This window comes from Phoenix dactylifera, chromosome 3, assembly GCF_009389715.1.
Source record: "Phoenix dactylifera cultivar Barhee BC4 chromosome 3, palm_55x_up_171113_PBpolish2nd_filt_p, whole genome shotgun sequence".
In the NCBI taxonomy this organism is placed as follows: Eukaryota; Viridiplantae; Streptophyta; class Magnoliopsida; order Arecales; family Arecaceae; genus Phoenix; species Phoenix dactylifera.
Genome location: NC_052394.1, coordinates 13,138,232 through 13,155,874, shown reverse-complemented (window position 1 = coordinate 13,155,874; position 17,643 = coordinate 13,138,232). Strand labels below are relative to the sequence as shown.

General features: G+C 37.9%; 1 protein-coding gene across 1 annotated transcript; it reads left to right on the top strand.

Annotated features, from left to right (window-relative positions):
- The first annotated feature begins 299 nt into the window (after positions 1-299).
- On the top strand, positions 300-16,378 carry LOC103708020 (mediator of RNA polymerase II transcription subunit 33A-like). The gene is made up of 12 exons (XM_008792773.4): positions 300-640; positions 1,076-1,186; positions 5,715-6,062; positions 7,676-7,989; positions 8,114-8,205; positions 8,320-8,674; positions 8,879-9,089; positions 9,739-9,853; positions 10,296-10,457; positions 10,575-11,253; positions 14,608-14,814; positions 14,983-16,378. Exons 1-12 carry the CDS (start codon positions 321-323, stop codon positions 16,092-16,094), a joined length of 4,026 nt encoding a protein of 1,341 aa, XP_008790995.3. The 5' UTR covers positions 300-320; the 3' UTR covers positions 16,095-16,378.
- The last annotated feature ends 1,265 nt before the right edge of the window (positions 16,379-17,643 follow it).

Here is a 17,643-nt window from a genome sequence, read left to right as displayed (position 1 = left end):
GTGAAACTCAAAAATAATGTTTTAACTAATATTACAAATAGAGAAAAACTTAAATAATGATCCCTAACACAATCACAAGTAGGATAGCAATTATGATAGTATTACAGCAAAATTTGAAACCTTTGTCTAGCTACACTTGTCATTCCACCCCCTTTATATATATATATAACCCTCCATCCTCATGACTTTCGCACCCGTTTCCTGTGCCCGTTTCCTAGTTTGGTGGCGGCGGTTGGTGGGTGACGGTGACGGGATCCGTAAACTCAAAGCTTGTAATAAAGCCCTTTCCTTATTCCGATAAGAAGCGTTGACATTTCATAATGTCACCGCGGCGGCGGGGGACGGGATCCACATCGGAATTGATGGCGGTGGCGGTGGCCGTGGGCTCGCCGTGGGACGGAGTGGCGGAGTTCACGAAGGCGGCGCAGGAGAAGGGTTGCGACCCGGCGGCGTGGGTGGCCCACGTCTCGTCGGCGCTGGCGGCCGCCGGGGCCCCGCGGCCGTCGCCGGAGCTCTCGCATCTCCTCGTCTCCCACCTCTGTTGGGGGAACAACGTCCCCCTCGCGTGGAAGTATGTCGAGAGGGCCCTCGCCGCCAACCTCGCTTCCCCCATGCTTCTCCTCGCCCTTCTTTCCACCAGGTCTCGCTCTCTCTGGCCTCTCCTTCTCTTGTTCTATTGACAAGGGAGTGATCTCCCTTCTTGTATCCAAGATTTGTTTCCAATGGATTCATTAAAAATTAAATCTTTGGAAGCTACTCCGGGTTTATTCTATCATTGTGGCATTCTTCATATCTATCTTTCTCTTATATGCCCCATTCATAGTGTAAAAGAAAATATCTTTTTTAAGCTTCCTAAGAACAGCAGTAAAAAAGACCTCTTTTTGGATATTGACATTGACTTGTGCTTATTTGTCCAAATTTTAAGCACCCGAGAGTGGAAGTCTGCTGCGTATAGTTCATAACATCTATCGGTTTGACCTAAATATAGAATCTATTCTAGCATGATCGTTAAGATTATAGTTTTGCTGATTGCTAGCTTCTGCTATGTTAATTTCACAATCATTTTTTTGTGCAGGGCAATTCCAAGTCGGCGTTCTAGACCGGCAGCTTATAGGCTCTATATGGAACTCTTAAGGAGACATGCATTTTCTTTCACCTCTCAAATTAATGGATCAAACTTTAAGAAGTAAGATAAAGTTTGTTCCCCCACCCTAAATGAGAATAACGGAATATATCTGAACCATGTATTAGTAATCAAGCATTGTTTTATGGTTTTGGGATTTCATCAAATACTTACATGTACTTCTGCAGTTCTAATTGTTCAGAATATGAGGAGAAAATATTCCATTAGCCTTTACTGTTAGCTGCTTTCTTTATACCAAGCTAGTCTTACTTTTTGGTTTCCACATAAAATGTGAGGTTGTCATTTTTTGTTGTGATCATTCATTACTAAGGGTACTGTGGATTATTTTTTCACCTTCTTCCAGATTATCTGATATCTACATTATATAGGCCTTTAAGCATTTACTTTAGGGCAATGATGTTTCTTCAGAGATTGGGTTATTGAGGGGTTTAGTACCTTAAGGACATGTACACTTAAGCGCAGAGAGAGAGAGAGAGAGAGAGAGAGAGAAGTCTAAATCTTGACTATGATTCCATGATGCATATTTGAATAAGAAAAATAGTTTTCCAATTCATGATATTTGGACAATTGCTAGATATAAGTAATCGGTCGTAGTTTGTGCATGCTCATCTTTAGAGCTGGTTATTGCAATGGATTGCACCAAGACATTAACATATCTATTTCTAAAATATGATAACATCGATAACCAAAAGAAGTGAAATTTCTTAATGTCATTGCTATGATCTGCCGTACCGCCGCATACTGTCCAGTATAGAGCGTTCCAAACCGTATCGGGAGAACACCGGTAGGAAACTCAACTTTGAGTCAGTACAAGTCCCATATTGCCCCGTATTGTGGTGTAATGAGGTTTACTGAGGTACGTATCAACCTGTACCAAAGCATACTGACCTATATTGAGATGTATCGAGATAAAAATTGAGAAAAATCGTTAGAGAGCTATTTCGATACAAGGTACATACTATACTGTACCAAACCAGTAAGATACCAATACGGTACCAGGTACCGAGATTGCGAACTTTGGTTATTGCTCCCAAGTAGTATGAAAAACAAGTTTCAAAGTTTCTTTACAACAAATGAAAAAAATAAGCTTCAAACTTTTTACTGATATAACCTTTGTTCAATTTTGTAATAGCCTCTGTTTATTTAATAATCTAAAGTTGCGTTCGATTTTACTGAAGTATTTGATGTATGTGAAATTTAAAAATAAACACTTCATATTTATTTTACTTCTTTTATAATATCTAACTTTTAGTTTTTCCAGTGAATATTGTAATTATCTATCCACCAAATTTAACATTTCTGCTGTTGAATTATGGATCGAAATATGAAGATCTGGTGTTAGTGTGAATGATGTGTTGGTTTAGGATAGTCAAGTTGAGAAACTTATCTAAATGTGTATAACATCAGTTGAGGATCTGGTTGGTATCAGTCCTTATTTGGTGCTCCAAACTTGAATGGTGACCTGTGGGCTCATGTGACAGGTCTGAGATCTTAATCCCCGTAGAAGCAGTGAACACTCTTGGGCACTTGTGGTGTTGGCTTATTTTTAAACACTCGACATATTAGCACACCATTATGATTTACTTAATGCATCAAGCCTCCAACTGTTCAATTTCAGCCTAAACTACCCACATTACAAAAAATATAATTTTAGGTAACTCAAAACACAATAAAATGCTGTAAAATAACTCACTTTTAAAATTTTCTTTTTTTTGGATTTTTTAGCTTATTCTGGTCAAACTTTGAAACCTGGAGCAAAATTGGCAAAATTGATGAAACTAAAACTCTAGCTAGTCAAAACTGAGTTTTAGAACCTTGCATCTAATAGTAATCTAATTATCAAGGACTCTCATAATTGGTCATGTTACGGGTGTAGAAAAAGGAGGGCAAGGAAGGTTGAAAAAGTTGGATAGAAGAGTGAAAGAAAGGAAGAGAAAAAATGAGTAAAAGATGGAAGATAAGAGAATAATAGAAAAGAAAGAAATAAAGAAAAAGAAAGAAACTATGGAAGTAAAAGAAAGAAAAGAAGAAAAGTCGGTTGCTTAACTTGTGGGACCTCTTTGCTCACTTATTTTTCTCCATCTAGCCAGTCTTACCCTGCCACCTGCAGCCATTTGGTTTTTGTGGAAGTTTTAATGATTGATGATGTATTGAGAGTTCAGTGGTAATAGTAAGAAATGAAGAAGGAGATATTTAATCAATTTTATTGTTAAGCGTAAAGCTTTACAGTTTTTTCTTCTCCTTCATCTTTCTTTTGGTGTTTTGTTTCCTTTTTATTTATTTTGGTTGATCTATATTAGCTTGGGGCTTGAAGAGATGCTAAAATTTCCCACAGACCAGAGACTTGATCACATGTGGATTTTCTGTGCAAAATTCTGAGAATGATTTAGATTGGAGAACATATTTGAGAAAGAAAAAATAATTTCAGATCCAAATATTCTCTTTGGTTTGATCACCAGCAATATGTCTTTGCCTATATGCGATATGCATTGAGAATAAACTTGTATTACGTGTTTGTATAACCTTTGCTGCTTATCAACTGGGTAAAAAGCAGCAGTCTACAAATCTTCTCTGTATTTCTTTTGTGGCTATACAGCTAATTCATTAGGTGGCAGTTTGTTGTTTATATTATAATAGGAATCCTATTCTATTTTGTTATAGTCTCAAATCAAGGTTTTAAGATTTTTGGATATCAAGTGTACCTCATTCTAAATTGCTGATAATTGGGATAAGCAAACGATATGTAAACTTGAGGATGTTGGAATTTCCTTATCCTTGATTTTCAATAATTACAATTTTTAGATCTAGGGTTATCTGCCTGAAAAAGCTTCTCATCTTTATGTAAGTGGTGAACTATCACCTCCAGCTGGTTAGTTTGTAGCAGAGGCATTCTTTGAGTAGCAGACTGAGTTAAAATCCTGCAATGAATTTGATTTTATGTGTTTTTAGAGAAAAGCATTTAGCATTGTGGGCAATCCGGTGTAAACATATAAATCGGATTTTCCATCTCTTATTTATAAAATGCTTAAACGAACATCTATGTGAAACCTTTGACATTCCTTGACAAACTATTAATTATCAACATTATTGACTCAATGCCGACATAATTCATATGCCAGTGTTATCAAACGATTCTGTGGATATGTCACTTACAACTTACAAGTGCTCAAATTGATCACTGCCCAATGTATGCAAGATTAATAGATTATCTTGTTGAGCATTGTATATTAATAACATAAAGGTAGACTTTTTACAGTTTTAAATTTGGGCTACTTGTTGGATGTTTTATAACACCTGTACAAAGGCATACCTAGATTTTGTATTTGATCTTCCTACAAAAACATTTTCACGATTGATTATTCTGAGATTAAAACCATGTCAAAGTTCATGTGTAAAGGATCAAAGTATTGGCCGGCCCTGACCTAGCATTGTCACCACATGTAATGTGTTCTGCCACTCCATGCCAGTGCTTGGCATACATTGGCCCAATAGCATGCCAAATACTGGCACATTATTGGCACCTTGTTAGTGCGCTTGCAAATAGGCTTCAGCATGATACATGCTATGCCATGCAATGCCGACCAACCCTTGAGTCCACTCTACAGAGATTCACACTTTTAAACATAATCAACTGTGTAGAAAATTGGATTAATATTTTCCAAGTAAAATTGATATCATTCATTATGTTACCTACTTTGAGTGCATTGAGGGGCTGCGCTGCTGGTAGGTAAAGTGGTGTACTGAATGAGGTGTTTGCCTGGTACCCGGCACTTGCATGTGCATGCGCTATTGTTTAAATGATCAGGTTTAATTTACTAAGGGGGCTATATGCTTTCATTTTTTTTGAATCCTTCTCTTTGTGACTCTACTAAGAGCAAAAAATATTATACATATTTCAAAAATAGGATTGCATTTAATTGGACCCAAAAGAAAGTTGGGAATGAAAACAGTTGCCCAATAAGATTATACTTTTAGGTATCTGCAATTGGAGATGAGTTTCAGCAATTGTGCAATTAAGATGAGGTAGAGAAGTGGAAAACCAGGTTGAGAGTGTGTAAAGGAATCCATGTGGAACTTTAAATTTTTCTCAGGCTGCTTTGATCACATTAGTCTGAGTCATCTGCCATCCTTTCTGAATGCATAATGCTAGCTTAACTCTTTGTATCTAATGATGCTTGTGTGCAAAATTCTTGTTTGACATTATTAGATATTTAGTTTTTTTTTTCTTTTTTGAGAAAAAAATACAGAAAATACAGGATTTTCTTTTTGTTGTCTTTATATGGTTGAATCTTGTGCAGTCGATTTTCTATTTATACTTCTTATCTTTCTTATGAGCAATGAACCAACAATACTTTCTTGCAACCCCTTTTAGCATCTTCATTACCTCACATCTTAAATCGTTGTGCTTTTGTTGTTATCTTTTTGCATTTATCAATGATTTGGTTCATAATTATTGTCCACGACCCCTTATATTCACTATACTCATTTGTTACTTCAACCTTGTTGCAAGCAAAAACTTCACCTATTACAGAATGAAATAAACCTGTAGAGCTTCTTATTTGCAATGCAGGATCATGGTGTCAATAGATGATGTTCTTCATCTTTCCCGAACATTTGGCATCCAAGCATGTGAACCAGGGGTTCTAGTTGTTGAATATGTTCTTTCCATTGTGTGGCAGTTACTTGATGCAACATTAGATGATGAAGGGTTGCTGGAATTGATCCCAGATAAGAAAGTCAAATGGGCAGCTAGGCCACAGGAGATGGAGATAGATGGAGAAGGCATTTGTGATGAAAAAAGAAACGAGCATAATGAGAAGCTACAGAAAATAAATAGTGTAATGGCCATTGAACTCATTGCGCATTTCCTGCAGCAAAAAGTAGTTTCCAGTCTGCTTTCCTTGGCACGTCGGAACATGTATGAACTTTCTATCTTTATTTATATTTAGCACACTTGATTTGAGTAGGCATTTATTATATTATATCAGGTTTTAAAAGTGTCAACTACACATACATATACAAAATATATACATAAATACATACACACAGATATATGTATGTATGCGTGCATGCATGTGATGTTCATCTATTGCTTGCTATCATTGATTGCCACATACTGATGCAGCATATTTCAAAGTGCACTAATATGTAGTTAGTATTGGGCATGTCCTATGCATGCAAGTCCATATTTGTAGTAGTGATACATGATACTAGAACAGGAATAAAATGAATGGTTGGAATCTGTTAGGGAGATTTATTGATCATGCATAAGACAATAGGGATTTGATGACTGGGCAAGTGGATAATTGTTGGGCCAATATCATGTGATGAGGAAAGATTGGTTTGTACGACTTGAAATACTAGACCACAATGATGACGCATGACATCCATAAATTTTCATACTGGTGACTTTCTTTCTTTGTTATTTGTTGTGATTTATACATAGAAAAAATGCATTTGTCAGTCCTTATCATAACGCAATGTGGTCTAACACAAGGGAGACCCAAAAGTAATTGGCACCAACTCTTAATGGAGTCTGTGGTGTATATAACAGAGTTAAGGAATGAAAGGTTCTTGCAAGACTATCCTTCTCTTTGATCATAGATTAGTGCCTACATCACTGGAAAGTAGAACTACACAAAGAAGAGGATGTTCTTCATAGATGCTTAGAGCTATTTTTCTGGATCAGTTTTATAGTGGAAAATATAAGTTGGAAGAGAGTTCTGGTGACATGGAGGGTTTTGAGGAAGGCAGTTCAAAATGCACGTAAGAACACACACAAGAATAAATGTTAAGTCATAACCATGGGAACCAAGCCTTTTCAGTCTGGTGGGTTAATAATGTTATCATCACTGTCAAAAAAGAAATTTCAACGCATAGCTGCCAACATGGTTTCAATGGAAGGAATCATTAATATGAATTGAAATGCACTGGACAACCATCCTTGATGTCATCACTTGCAAAACTCATCCTAATTTAAGATGCCTATTAATAATTCAGTGAACACTTATTTAGTCAAGAAGCATTGTGGTCATGCATTTGAAATCTAGCTTCGAGCGAACATCATTGTGATATATTTTTTAGCAAGTCATTATAGGTGACAAAAGTTAGCTAAAATATTAAGCTAGTAATTTTAACAGGATAATTCAGATCATGATAGTATTTACTTGTTCTTCTGTTTAGAAATATTTAGATTTTGGACTGGTTTGATATGATCAATGGTCTAGACCAGGGATCTGAGTATTGTATGCTGTAGTTGTGCCTGTAATGTGCTGACATGATAGGGGACATATCTTATTGTGCAGTCTAGTTCTCTTAAGCCATGTAGTACTTTAATTCAATCAATCAATAATCCTTCTTTTGATGTGTGCTTAGAAGTTATATCATTTCAGTTGATTTTTTTTTTGAATGAATCTTTTTGGAATAATCTTATTTAGCTGTAACGAGCCTGCTGAAAAGATTGTTTCTTTTCCAAAACTGTAAATTTAGCTTCCAGGGTATTTAATTTGTTGCATCCATACAATGTCTTAGGCCCTCTCATTGGGGAGCTTTCACTCAAAGCTTATCCTTGCTTGCAACAAACTCATCAGCATTGCGGAATTCAACAATAACTGTAGAAACAGTGCAGCGATTGATACTGGATAATTGCAACAAATTTGGCAGACAATGCAAACCTAGTCAGCACCAAGAATTCTGCACCCTTATTTCTTCTGGATCCCTAAAATTTCCTGGTGGTTACTGTCATGGGTTTAGCCATTCTGCACTCTGGATTCCTATAGATCTGTATCTTGAGGACTGCATTGATTTATCAGTTGCAGCAACAAATGCAATTGAAATTCTTAGTGGTAAAAGGATGTCCCTTTATGCCATGATCAGATTCTCCTCGTTCTTCTACATTCTTTGCTGACTGGTCACTAATTCCTGGAATGTATCGTCATATCTTTTCACCATTAAATGGTTCTTATGCAGGTTTGGTCAAAGCTCTCCAAGCTGCTAATGGTACGAGCTGGCATGATGCTTTTTTAGGCCTTTGGATGTCTTCTCTTCGTCTTGTACAGAGGGTAAGAACCTGTAGCTCACTTGGGTCTTCGGAGTGCAAAGTCCCTGTGCATAGTTTTGATCGCAATAAAAAACTGAAATAAATATACTATTTGTATCCTTTTCCTCACAACTAGGAGAGAGAACCTCATGAGGGTCCTGTACCTCACCTTGACACACGATTATGCATGTTACTATCTATTACGCCACTTTCAATCGCTGATATTATTGAGGAAGAAGAAGTTAGTTTAACTGATGAAGCAGAAAACAACAATCAATGGAGAGAGAAAACGGTTGGTGGAAAGTGCCTTGAAGAGTTGGTCTCCAGTTTACAGGTACTGGGTGATTATGTGAGCCTGCTGGTTCCTCCTCCATCTGTTATCTCTGCAGCTAATCAGGCTGCAGCAAAAGCTATGATGTTTGTTTCAGGCCTTTCAGTTGGGAGTGGGTATCTGGAGAGCATTAGCCTGAATGACAAGACAATAAACTGTAGTAAGTTATACTTTCAGTATGGTATAAATTTGGATTTTGTTTTTCATATCATTTTTAACTTGTTTATTTGTCAAGAATATTTCTATCATATATGTTTCTTCATTTGCTTGGCAGGCTTCTGTACTTATTAGTATAGGAAAGATTATTGATTAGATAATAAGAAAGATTATTGATTATTTTTTTATTCTTCAAATCTTATTTCAGCTGGAAATATGTGGCATTTGATCGTCGAGGCTTGTATTTCTCGAAATTTATTGGACACATCGGCATATTATTGGCCAGGGTACATCAATGGACGGATCAACCAGATACCTCCTACCATGCCTAGCCAAGTGCCTGGATGGTCCGCATTGATGAATGGTGCTCCTCTAACCTCATCAATGGTAAATGCTTTGGTAGCAACTCCTGCTTCAAGGTGTGTAGGATCTTCCAATATAAACTATAATCTATCCTATTTCTATGATTGTATATGACACACACACACATCATTGTGAAGCATGTTACCTTTCGGAGAATCATAAAATGTTGTCATGATTGAATTTTTGAGTCTGTTGGTTTTTCATTTAAGTATTAAAAAGAATAAGTATTAAGGGACATGGTCTTGAGATATACTGTTTAAATATTCTTATGACGAGGATTCCCCACACCCCCCCAACTGCAGTTACCTTGCATACCCATTTATGAAAACCTAATGTTTCAAAAAAAAAAGAAAAAAATAAAAAAAGAACAGCATGCTAGTTAAGCAGTGCATCTTGGTCCATGTTGATACCCTGACATAAAACATTCTGTAGTTAGGAACTTGTACTTGAATTTCATGTCATATATGGCAAGTAGGTGGGTATTATGGATCTAATCTGAACATATGATTGTATTCCTCTCTCTCTCTCTCTCTCTCTCTCTCTCTCTCCCCTCTCTTCTCTATCCATCGTCCAATCAATCGCGAATTTTAAACTCCTGGTCTTCAGTTAAATCTTGTTTCTTTCCCGAAGCCAGGACATAAGATGCTCTTTTTGTAAGATTGGTTGGGATAGACTACTGAATTGAGTTCATGAATTTGATGGAAGTTTAGCAGAGGTTGAGAAGATATTTGAAATTGCAATCAGAGGATCAGACAATGACAAGGTATCTGCTGCCACTATTCTTTGTGGAGCTTCTCTTATTCGTGGATGGAATATTCAGGTAATTAATGATAACTTTTCTTAGCATGAGTTTTTTTCCTGTCGCTTTTCTGAATTTCATTTTCCCCTCGTCAGGTGCTTTTCTGCACAAATTGGTAATTCCTATAATCTATTTAGTACTATAACATCTTCCTTCATCTTTTTTTCCTGGCTTACTGCCCTTGGATTTAAGTGCTGGTCAGCACGGCATGGCATGGAACAATTCATACCATAACCATGCCTTGCTGGCACATGGCACTGCCTCAGTACCGACCGCATGCAAGTACCTGGCATGCTGTGTGCCATGTTTGCCAAGCACTAGCATTGGTTCATATTGCACAGTACTAACAGTGGCAGTGCTAGGACAGCATGCCATTAGAATGCGGTACTTCAATCCTTGCTACTTTCTCATGTCTACTGTCTTATCAGAGTTTTGTCAACAATTACTTTCCTGTATGTTGTAGGAACATACCGTCCGCTTTGTTGTGAAGCTGCTCTCACCTCCTGTTCCTGTTGATTATTCTGGGAGCGAAAGCCATTTAATAAGCCATAGTCCAATGCTTAATGTTGTTCTTACAGGGATATCATCTGTTGATTGTGTTCAAGTCTTCTCGTTCCATGGCCTGGTAGGATTATTTTTTGTTTTTCAGGACCTCTTGATTATGTGACATTAAAGCATAACATTTGCCAAAATTTTGACATTGCTTCATGAAATTCTGATTCATGTACACATTGACTTCCAGGTTCCAGAACTTGCAGGTTCACTGATGGCAATATGCGAAGTTTTTGGGTCTTGTGTTCCTATTGTCTCGTGGCCCCTTTCAACAGGAGAAGAAATTACTGCCCATTCAGTCTTCTCAAATGCATTTATTCTTCTCTTGAGGTTGTGGAAGTTTAATCATCCACCGCTTGAATATTGTATAATGGGAGATGGAGCTCCAGTTGGGTCGCAGCTAACTCCTGAATACCTTCTACTTCTGCGTAATGCTAAGATACTATCACCTAGCAATATGACCAAGAACCGAAACAGCCAGAGACGACAGCCTTCAAGTATAAGCCCATCATCCATGCATCCTATTTTTGTGGATTCATTTCCAAAGCTGAAAATTTGGTACCGACAGCATCAGGCTTGTTTAGCATCAACTCTTTCTGGGCTTGTCCATGGTACTCCAGTTCATCAAAATGTAGATGCTCTTCTCAACATGATGTTTAGGAAGATCAAAAGGGGAAGTAATCAGTCCATAGGTTCTGGAACATCTGGAAGTAGTAGTTTAAGTACTTCTTCCGGACCTGGAAGTGATGATAGCTCTGTTAGGCCTAAGTTGCCTGCCTGGGACATCATGGAAGCTGTTCCTTTTGTGGTTGATGCTGCTCTTACTGCTTGTTCCCATGGAAAACTATCTCCACGTGAATTAGCCACAGGTTTGTTATTTGCTTCAGGAAACTAATGTAACCCTGTTGTATGGTCTGTGAACATTTACTCCCATTTATTCTTTTTATTACAACAAGCAAATTGACTGATCAACCTTCTGCCTGTTATAAACAAAACAAAAAAAATCAGTCAGCTGTAGTATATCTATTTTTTTGAATGCCTCTTATTTATTCTAGACTCAGTTTGCATCACGTGAAGGAACCACTATATTAAGGTCTTTCAAGGTCTAAGATTACTGTATAGTAGACTTTCTGGATGAAATCACGACAAGTAATAGAACCTAAATTTTGATAAACATAGTGAGTCCATAAAATCATGTGTTAGTGTTGGTTGCTCATGAATATATAGAGGACAAGAGGCTGAAATAAACTCTATTATAAATAAAATGCTTCTTATGTTGGACTTTGCATGGTCATGTTAGAAATTCCATATGTATATCTGAGAATCATACTTTGGAAGATGAGGAGTTCCAGGTTTATCACCATATCTATTTAAGTGTTCTTCTTGAGTAGACGGAATCTATTATAACCATGAAGTATCTATAGATAATGGCAGTGTATCTCAATAGTTTTCTCATGTTCACACATTGGTATCTTCTAGATTTTTTGTTAGAAGATCGAGGTCTTGTTCAGCTGTCTCATGTGTGCTCCCTTTTCATTCTAGTAGGTGTTTAGCCTAGTTAATCTGTTTAAGGAAATTAATGTATTGTATCATTGCTGAAGTGCTTCCATCTAGTTCTTAGAGTTAATGCATTAAACTGCGAAGCATAATGTGATTCAATGCAACTTGTGCACCTCTATTTGCCTCATGTGAAATAATTTTCATGTCTTGTTGATCTAGGGTACTAGACCTAGCAGTTATCTTTATTGTTATAGATATTGTATTTAGACACTCAAACTGCAAAATCTTACTTTCACAAATGCCTCACTGTGCAATTTGATCTTGTTTTCACAAAATTGATTGATGGAAAGGGATTTGGGGTAAAAATAAAATGCTGTTCAATGCTTGAGTATTTAATAAACTACGTCTAAACCGACCATCGCATACTCAGAAAATCTCATGATTTTCCTTATATAAGAGTGCAGCTTGAGCTGATTTCCATAAAATCAAGTGAAGAAATTGACTTATTCTGGGTAAGTTAAAATTCTTGCAACTTCACATGCTGCCTCAATTTCCAGTAACCAACTATTTATTTTCGAAAATTTAGGTCCTGAAAAATTGCTCTGAAGGCCTGTTTGGGTATCTTGGAGAAACCTCCCACAGTTTTTCATTCGAATGGGAAACTAGGTAGCATCTTGCACGATGCTTTCATGAATCCCATGGTTGAAGGAGATTCATAATTTATAATTTGTGCAGCATTTGGACAAATGGAAAGATGTTTTTTTTCCTTGCTTCCCTGTTTCCCTTCTTCCTTTAGCAGAGCCTTGACCAAGGAGGGAGTTTGATTGACCATATGGCTGCAGGGAGCACATGTGAGGAGCAGTGGGAGGACGTTGGGGTCAAGCAGTAACCATAATAGTGGTGGGTGGTAGTTGGACCATGGCCCAATTGAGAAGGGAGGAGGAGGAGGAGCTGATGCTGGTGGTGGTGGTTAGGCGGCGGTTGAGTTGGGAGAGGGAGATGGACGGTGGTGGCGATCAGGTAGTGGGGGAGGAGGCAGTGGAGGTGGAGGTGTGGGGTGGTTGGTGGTGGATAGGTGATTGTTGTGTACGTGGGGTGAGAGGACGAGGAGGAAGGAGTGGGGGGGGGGGGGGGGGGGGAAGAAATTGCCCTCAATGATGAGGTCAGCAATGGTGAAGCCAAGGTTGAAAGGAAAGGTGAGGTTGGAGCCAGCTTTTTGGCGGGAACAAGCACTGATTGAGGTTGGGCAGTGCCTTGAGGATGGAGCAAAGAGGGCATAATTTACCATAGATAATGGAGAAGAGATGGAGGGGACGAGAAAGGACAGTTGCTGGATTAAAGAGATTTTCTGTGGAAGATTTTTTTTTTTTGTGTTCATGTGGAATTTGGCTTTGTACACTGTTTGCTCATCCTGGTGATCGGTAACTCAAATAACATATCCTACTACATTAAGGTTTCTAGCCTAAGGATTAGTAATCTGACAAGATTTGATGAATCCTACCATTCCCAATATTAGACCATTGGAAGATAAATATAAATAAGCCTTAAATTGCTGAGTTATGCTATGTCTTTGCAAAATCTAGGTCTCAATATTGAGACATGATATTGATGCTGCTGACATTCATGAGTGCTTTTTCTACCCCTTATATTTTTCTGGAATTGGCCTTGTAAGACATGTGACTGGGCTATTACAAGATGATGTAGAACGTAAATACAATTAGTTGTATAGGATAAAACATTAAATACTCTTAGTTTTGGACTTCCAAATGCGAAATTTGCTCTTGGTATTCCAGTTATTGGCTTAACTTATTTTATCATTCTTTTCTAGCAAGAAGTCCCTTTTGAGTATTTGCGTGGTATTCATCGTTAATTGAGACCTTTGAGTCTACACTCAGTTCTTAAGGTTCTTAGAATTCAGGCTCTAAATGCAATGTTTAGTATTCATATAACTTGTTGACTCGGCATCTTGAGGAGCTTGTAATTTTTCTTAGCTAGGTTTTGCTTGTTTCCTCTGATATTTTAGGCTTATATTTTTCTCCTGGGAAGCTTTTGCTTTGTTAGTTGTAGAAATGCATATGGCATGCATGAATTAAGATCAGCGATAACTATATATGCATCCTTTTCTTGAGAGAGAAAGGGAGGGTGAGCGCACCCCTTTATTAAATCAAAAAAAGTCAATTTCGGGAGGCTAGAGGAGAGGGAAAAAATGAGAAAAAGAGAAGGTAACATCCATCAAGAGAGAGGTGAAAGAAGAGTAGAGGAGAAAACTAGGACCAATCAAGCTGGAGAGAGGGCTGAAGATGACTACTCCCAAATTGATAGTAATAGTGGTCTGTCCTTGCTGGTGGGGAGAATTGACAAATTCTTGAATAGAGATGGAAAGACTCGTCTCCCAAATCGTTATAGTCAGTAACTCAAAAAGTATTTGAATCATCAGAGATTTTGTTTTTAGTTGGTCATATTTTATTTCTTGTCAAATTTTCTTACAATGTAGTAGTTATAAAAGATAATGATGATATACTTGCCTTTCATAATTCCTATTGTGAATTTCTGTAATATTCTGAGAAATGGCATATGATTTGTTTTTATTGCCAAGGGTTTGGGGTTCTCATATCTGATCATGAAGGTGAGGCTTGACATAAGTTAGGAGGCTAGATACTATAAATCCAAGTTTCAAACATTGAATTATGATTGTACAACTTTAACTTTCATCTCATTTTTAGGCCTCAAGGATCTGGCTGATTTCCTGCCTGCATCTCTTGCAACTATTGTGAGCTACTTTTCTGCTGAAGTAACACGTGGGGTTTGGAAGCCTGCTTTTATGAATGGAACTGATTGGCCAAGCCCTGCTGCAAATGTATCGACTGTAGAAGAAAATATCAAGAAAATTGTTGCTGCCACTGGTGTTGATGTTCCAAGTCTTGTTGCAGGTATTTCTTGTTTCTATGGAAACTCTCACATCTTATCCTCTATAAAGCCAATTGAAATTTCTATTCTTCCATTTCTGTCTTACATGACTAAATTGTCAGTTATGACTTGTGTATCTATGGTTGTGAATGGATTCCATCTAATGGGTTGAAGACTGTTTTGGACTGCAGGAGGTAGCTCTTCCGCTGCACTTCCATTACCCTTAGCAGCCTTTGCGAGCCTCACAATCACATATAAACTTGACAAAGCATCCGAACGCTTCCTCAACCTTGCCGGTCCAGCTTTAGAGAGTCTTGCTGCGAGTTGTCCATGGCCTAGCATGCCAATTGTTGCAGCCTTGTGGACACAAAAGGTGAGGCGGTGGACTGATTTCCTTACCTTTTCTGCATCACGCACTGTCTTCCACCACAACAATGATGCGGTTGTTCAGCTTCTCCGGAGTTGTTTCACTGCAGCACTCGGTCCACCTTCCAGCCCAATATCCAGCAATGGTGGTGTTGGCGGCCTTCTTGGCCATGGGTTTGGTTCTCATTTTACCGGCGGCCTCTCCCCTGTTGCCCCAGGGGTTCTTTATCTCCGAGTCTACAGATGCATTAAGGACATTATTCTTCTAACAGAGGAGATTCTCTCTTTACTGATGCTCTCAGTTAAAGAGATAGCAGCAAGTATTGTCTCCAAAGAGAGGTCAGACAAGCTGAAGAAGGCCAAGTGTGGGATGAGATATGGGCAGGTCTCTCTTGCTTCTGCAATGATGCGGGTGAAGGTAGCAGCTGCACTTGGTGCAACATTTGTATGGTTGTCAGGGGGTTCAGGTCTAATCCAGTCTCTAATTCAAGAGATGCTACCATCTTGGTTTATATCCGTGCATGATTTGGATCAGGAAGGAGGGACTGGAGGTATTGTATATAAGTTGGTGGGTTATGCACTAGCTTACTTTGCAGTACTCTGTGGGATGTTTGCCTGGGGAATCAACTCAACACCAGTGTCAAAGAGACGACCGAGGGTCATTGAGTCCCACATGGAGTTCATAGCGAGTGCTTTTGATGGGAAAATCTCTCTTGGCTGTGATTGGGCCTTGTGGCGTGCATACGTGTCGGGTTTCTTAGGGTTAGTCGTCGAATGCGCACCATGTTGGGTGCTTGAGGTGGAGCTGGAGGTGTTGAAAAGGCTGAGCAGAGGGCTGAGGCAGTGGAAGGAGGATGATCTTGCTCTTGCTCTATTGCAGATGGGTAAAGTTGAGGCAATGGGTGCAGCTGCTGAAATGATTTTGGCAAGTGAATGATAGCAGTTCCTTCTCACATTTTAAGTGCATTATATTCCATGTACATATGTTTTGTTTGAAATGTTTGTAATGATTTGGTTTACATGTTTGTGCAAATGTGAGAGCCCCAAGGTTCTGGAAACTAACCCTAGCACTTTATCTCTAATTTCCAGTGGAAACACTGTCCATGCGGTTAATTTACAAACATCAAGAAAAGTCCTCGAGACAAAAACAAAAAAACAAAAAAAAGAAAAAAGAAGTTACAAGCATGTTGCTCTATAAAGTTACTTGAGAGCATTTAAATATTTTATGGTTCTTTTGTCATTTAAATCTTATGGTTGTTTTGTCATTTTTCCCTCATCATGAATGGTTATGAGAAGTATGTGAAGCAACCTCAGCAATGTATGTGGCATACTTTATATCAAATGACAGAAAATTTTGATTGCTGCTAGACTGCATGTCGTCATCACTTTGCATCGGTGCATCATTATGTGTGGCTAGGATTATTAATCAAAATGATGTATGAATTATGCATCGGCCTATAAAAGGTTGATAACCAAGTTTTTCTAATTGTGCTTTATTATCATATTTCAGTGGTTTTCATGAGCTAAGCAATTATCCACTGCTTGAAGAAGCTTCACTTGCAGCTTACCTTCTTACATATGCTAAAAAAGAAAAAAATTATAGTCCAGCCTTCGAGAGCATGATTTCTCATGGGGCTTAGCTTGTTTGGGGTTGATCTAGCAAATACGCAAGGTGGGAAGGCCTAATTTGACTTGATACAACTGACTTTGATATATATTAAATCACAAGTAATGAAGTAAATCACCATATGCTAATAAACTATGCCTATCAATTTTACCATTAAGAATATAAGCTACATTAATTATTAGCAAGAAGGCTAATGAGGTCATGAAATATTGCTTTACTATATAATCTAAACCCTGTTAGATTCAATTCATCACTCTTTGTAACGGCAAGTTTCACTATTAGTTTTTTTTTTCCCTTTTTAATCCATTCTTTCTAACTAGAATATATAAGATGGGTTATATATAGGACATCAATCTTTTTAATTATTTAGAATAGTGAATTTGAATAATTTCGTTTCAACTAAGTTATAGGAACCTCGACAACCTTCACACCAATGTATCAGTTAAAAACCTTCTGTCATGGACAAACCCACTTAACTGCTGAGCTCCTTATTTAGAAAATCTAGATTGTTATAAAAAACTTAGGTTAATAGAAGATACTGTAGGGCTCCTATTATGTGCACATAAAAAATTTCTCACCTCCATTGATCTAGGACGGGCAAGTTAAATATTCAACTATTTTCCGCGCAATTTCTATGATTTACACCAATCCTCTCATGCCATGCGACAGGAGAACATTTTTGTTTGCATAAAATGATAGCTCCCTAGTGTTAGTCCTTATTAAAAGGAAATAAACAAGAAAAAAATGCTTAAAGGCACCAATTATGGGCATAAAATAAGTTCATTAAACTGACAAATACTTATTTGACAATAAGTTCATTAACTGGTCCCATTGTGTGAGTGGCAACTCATGAGCTGTA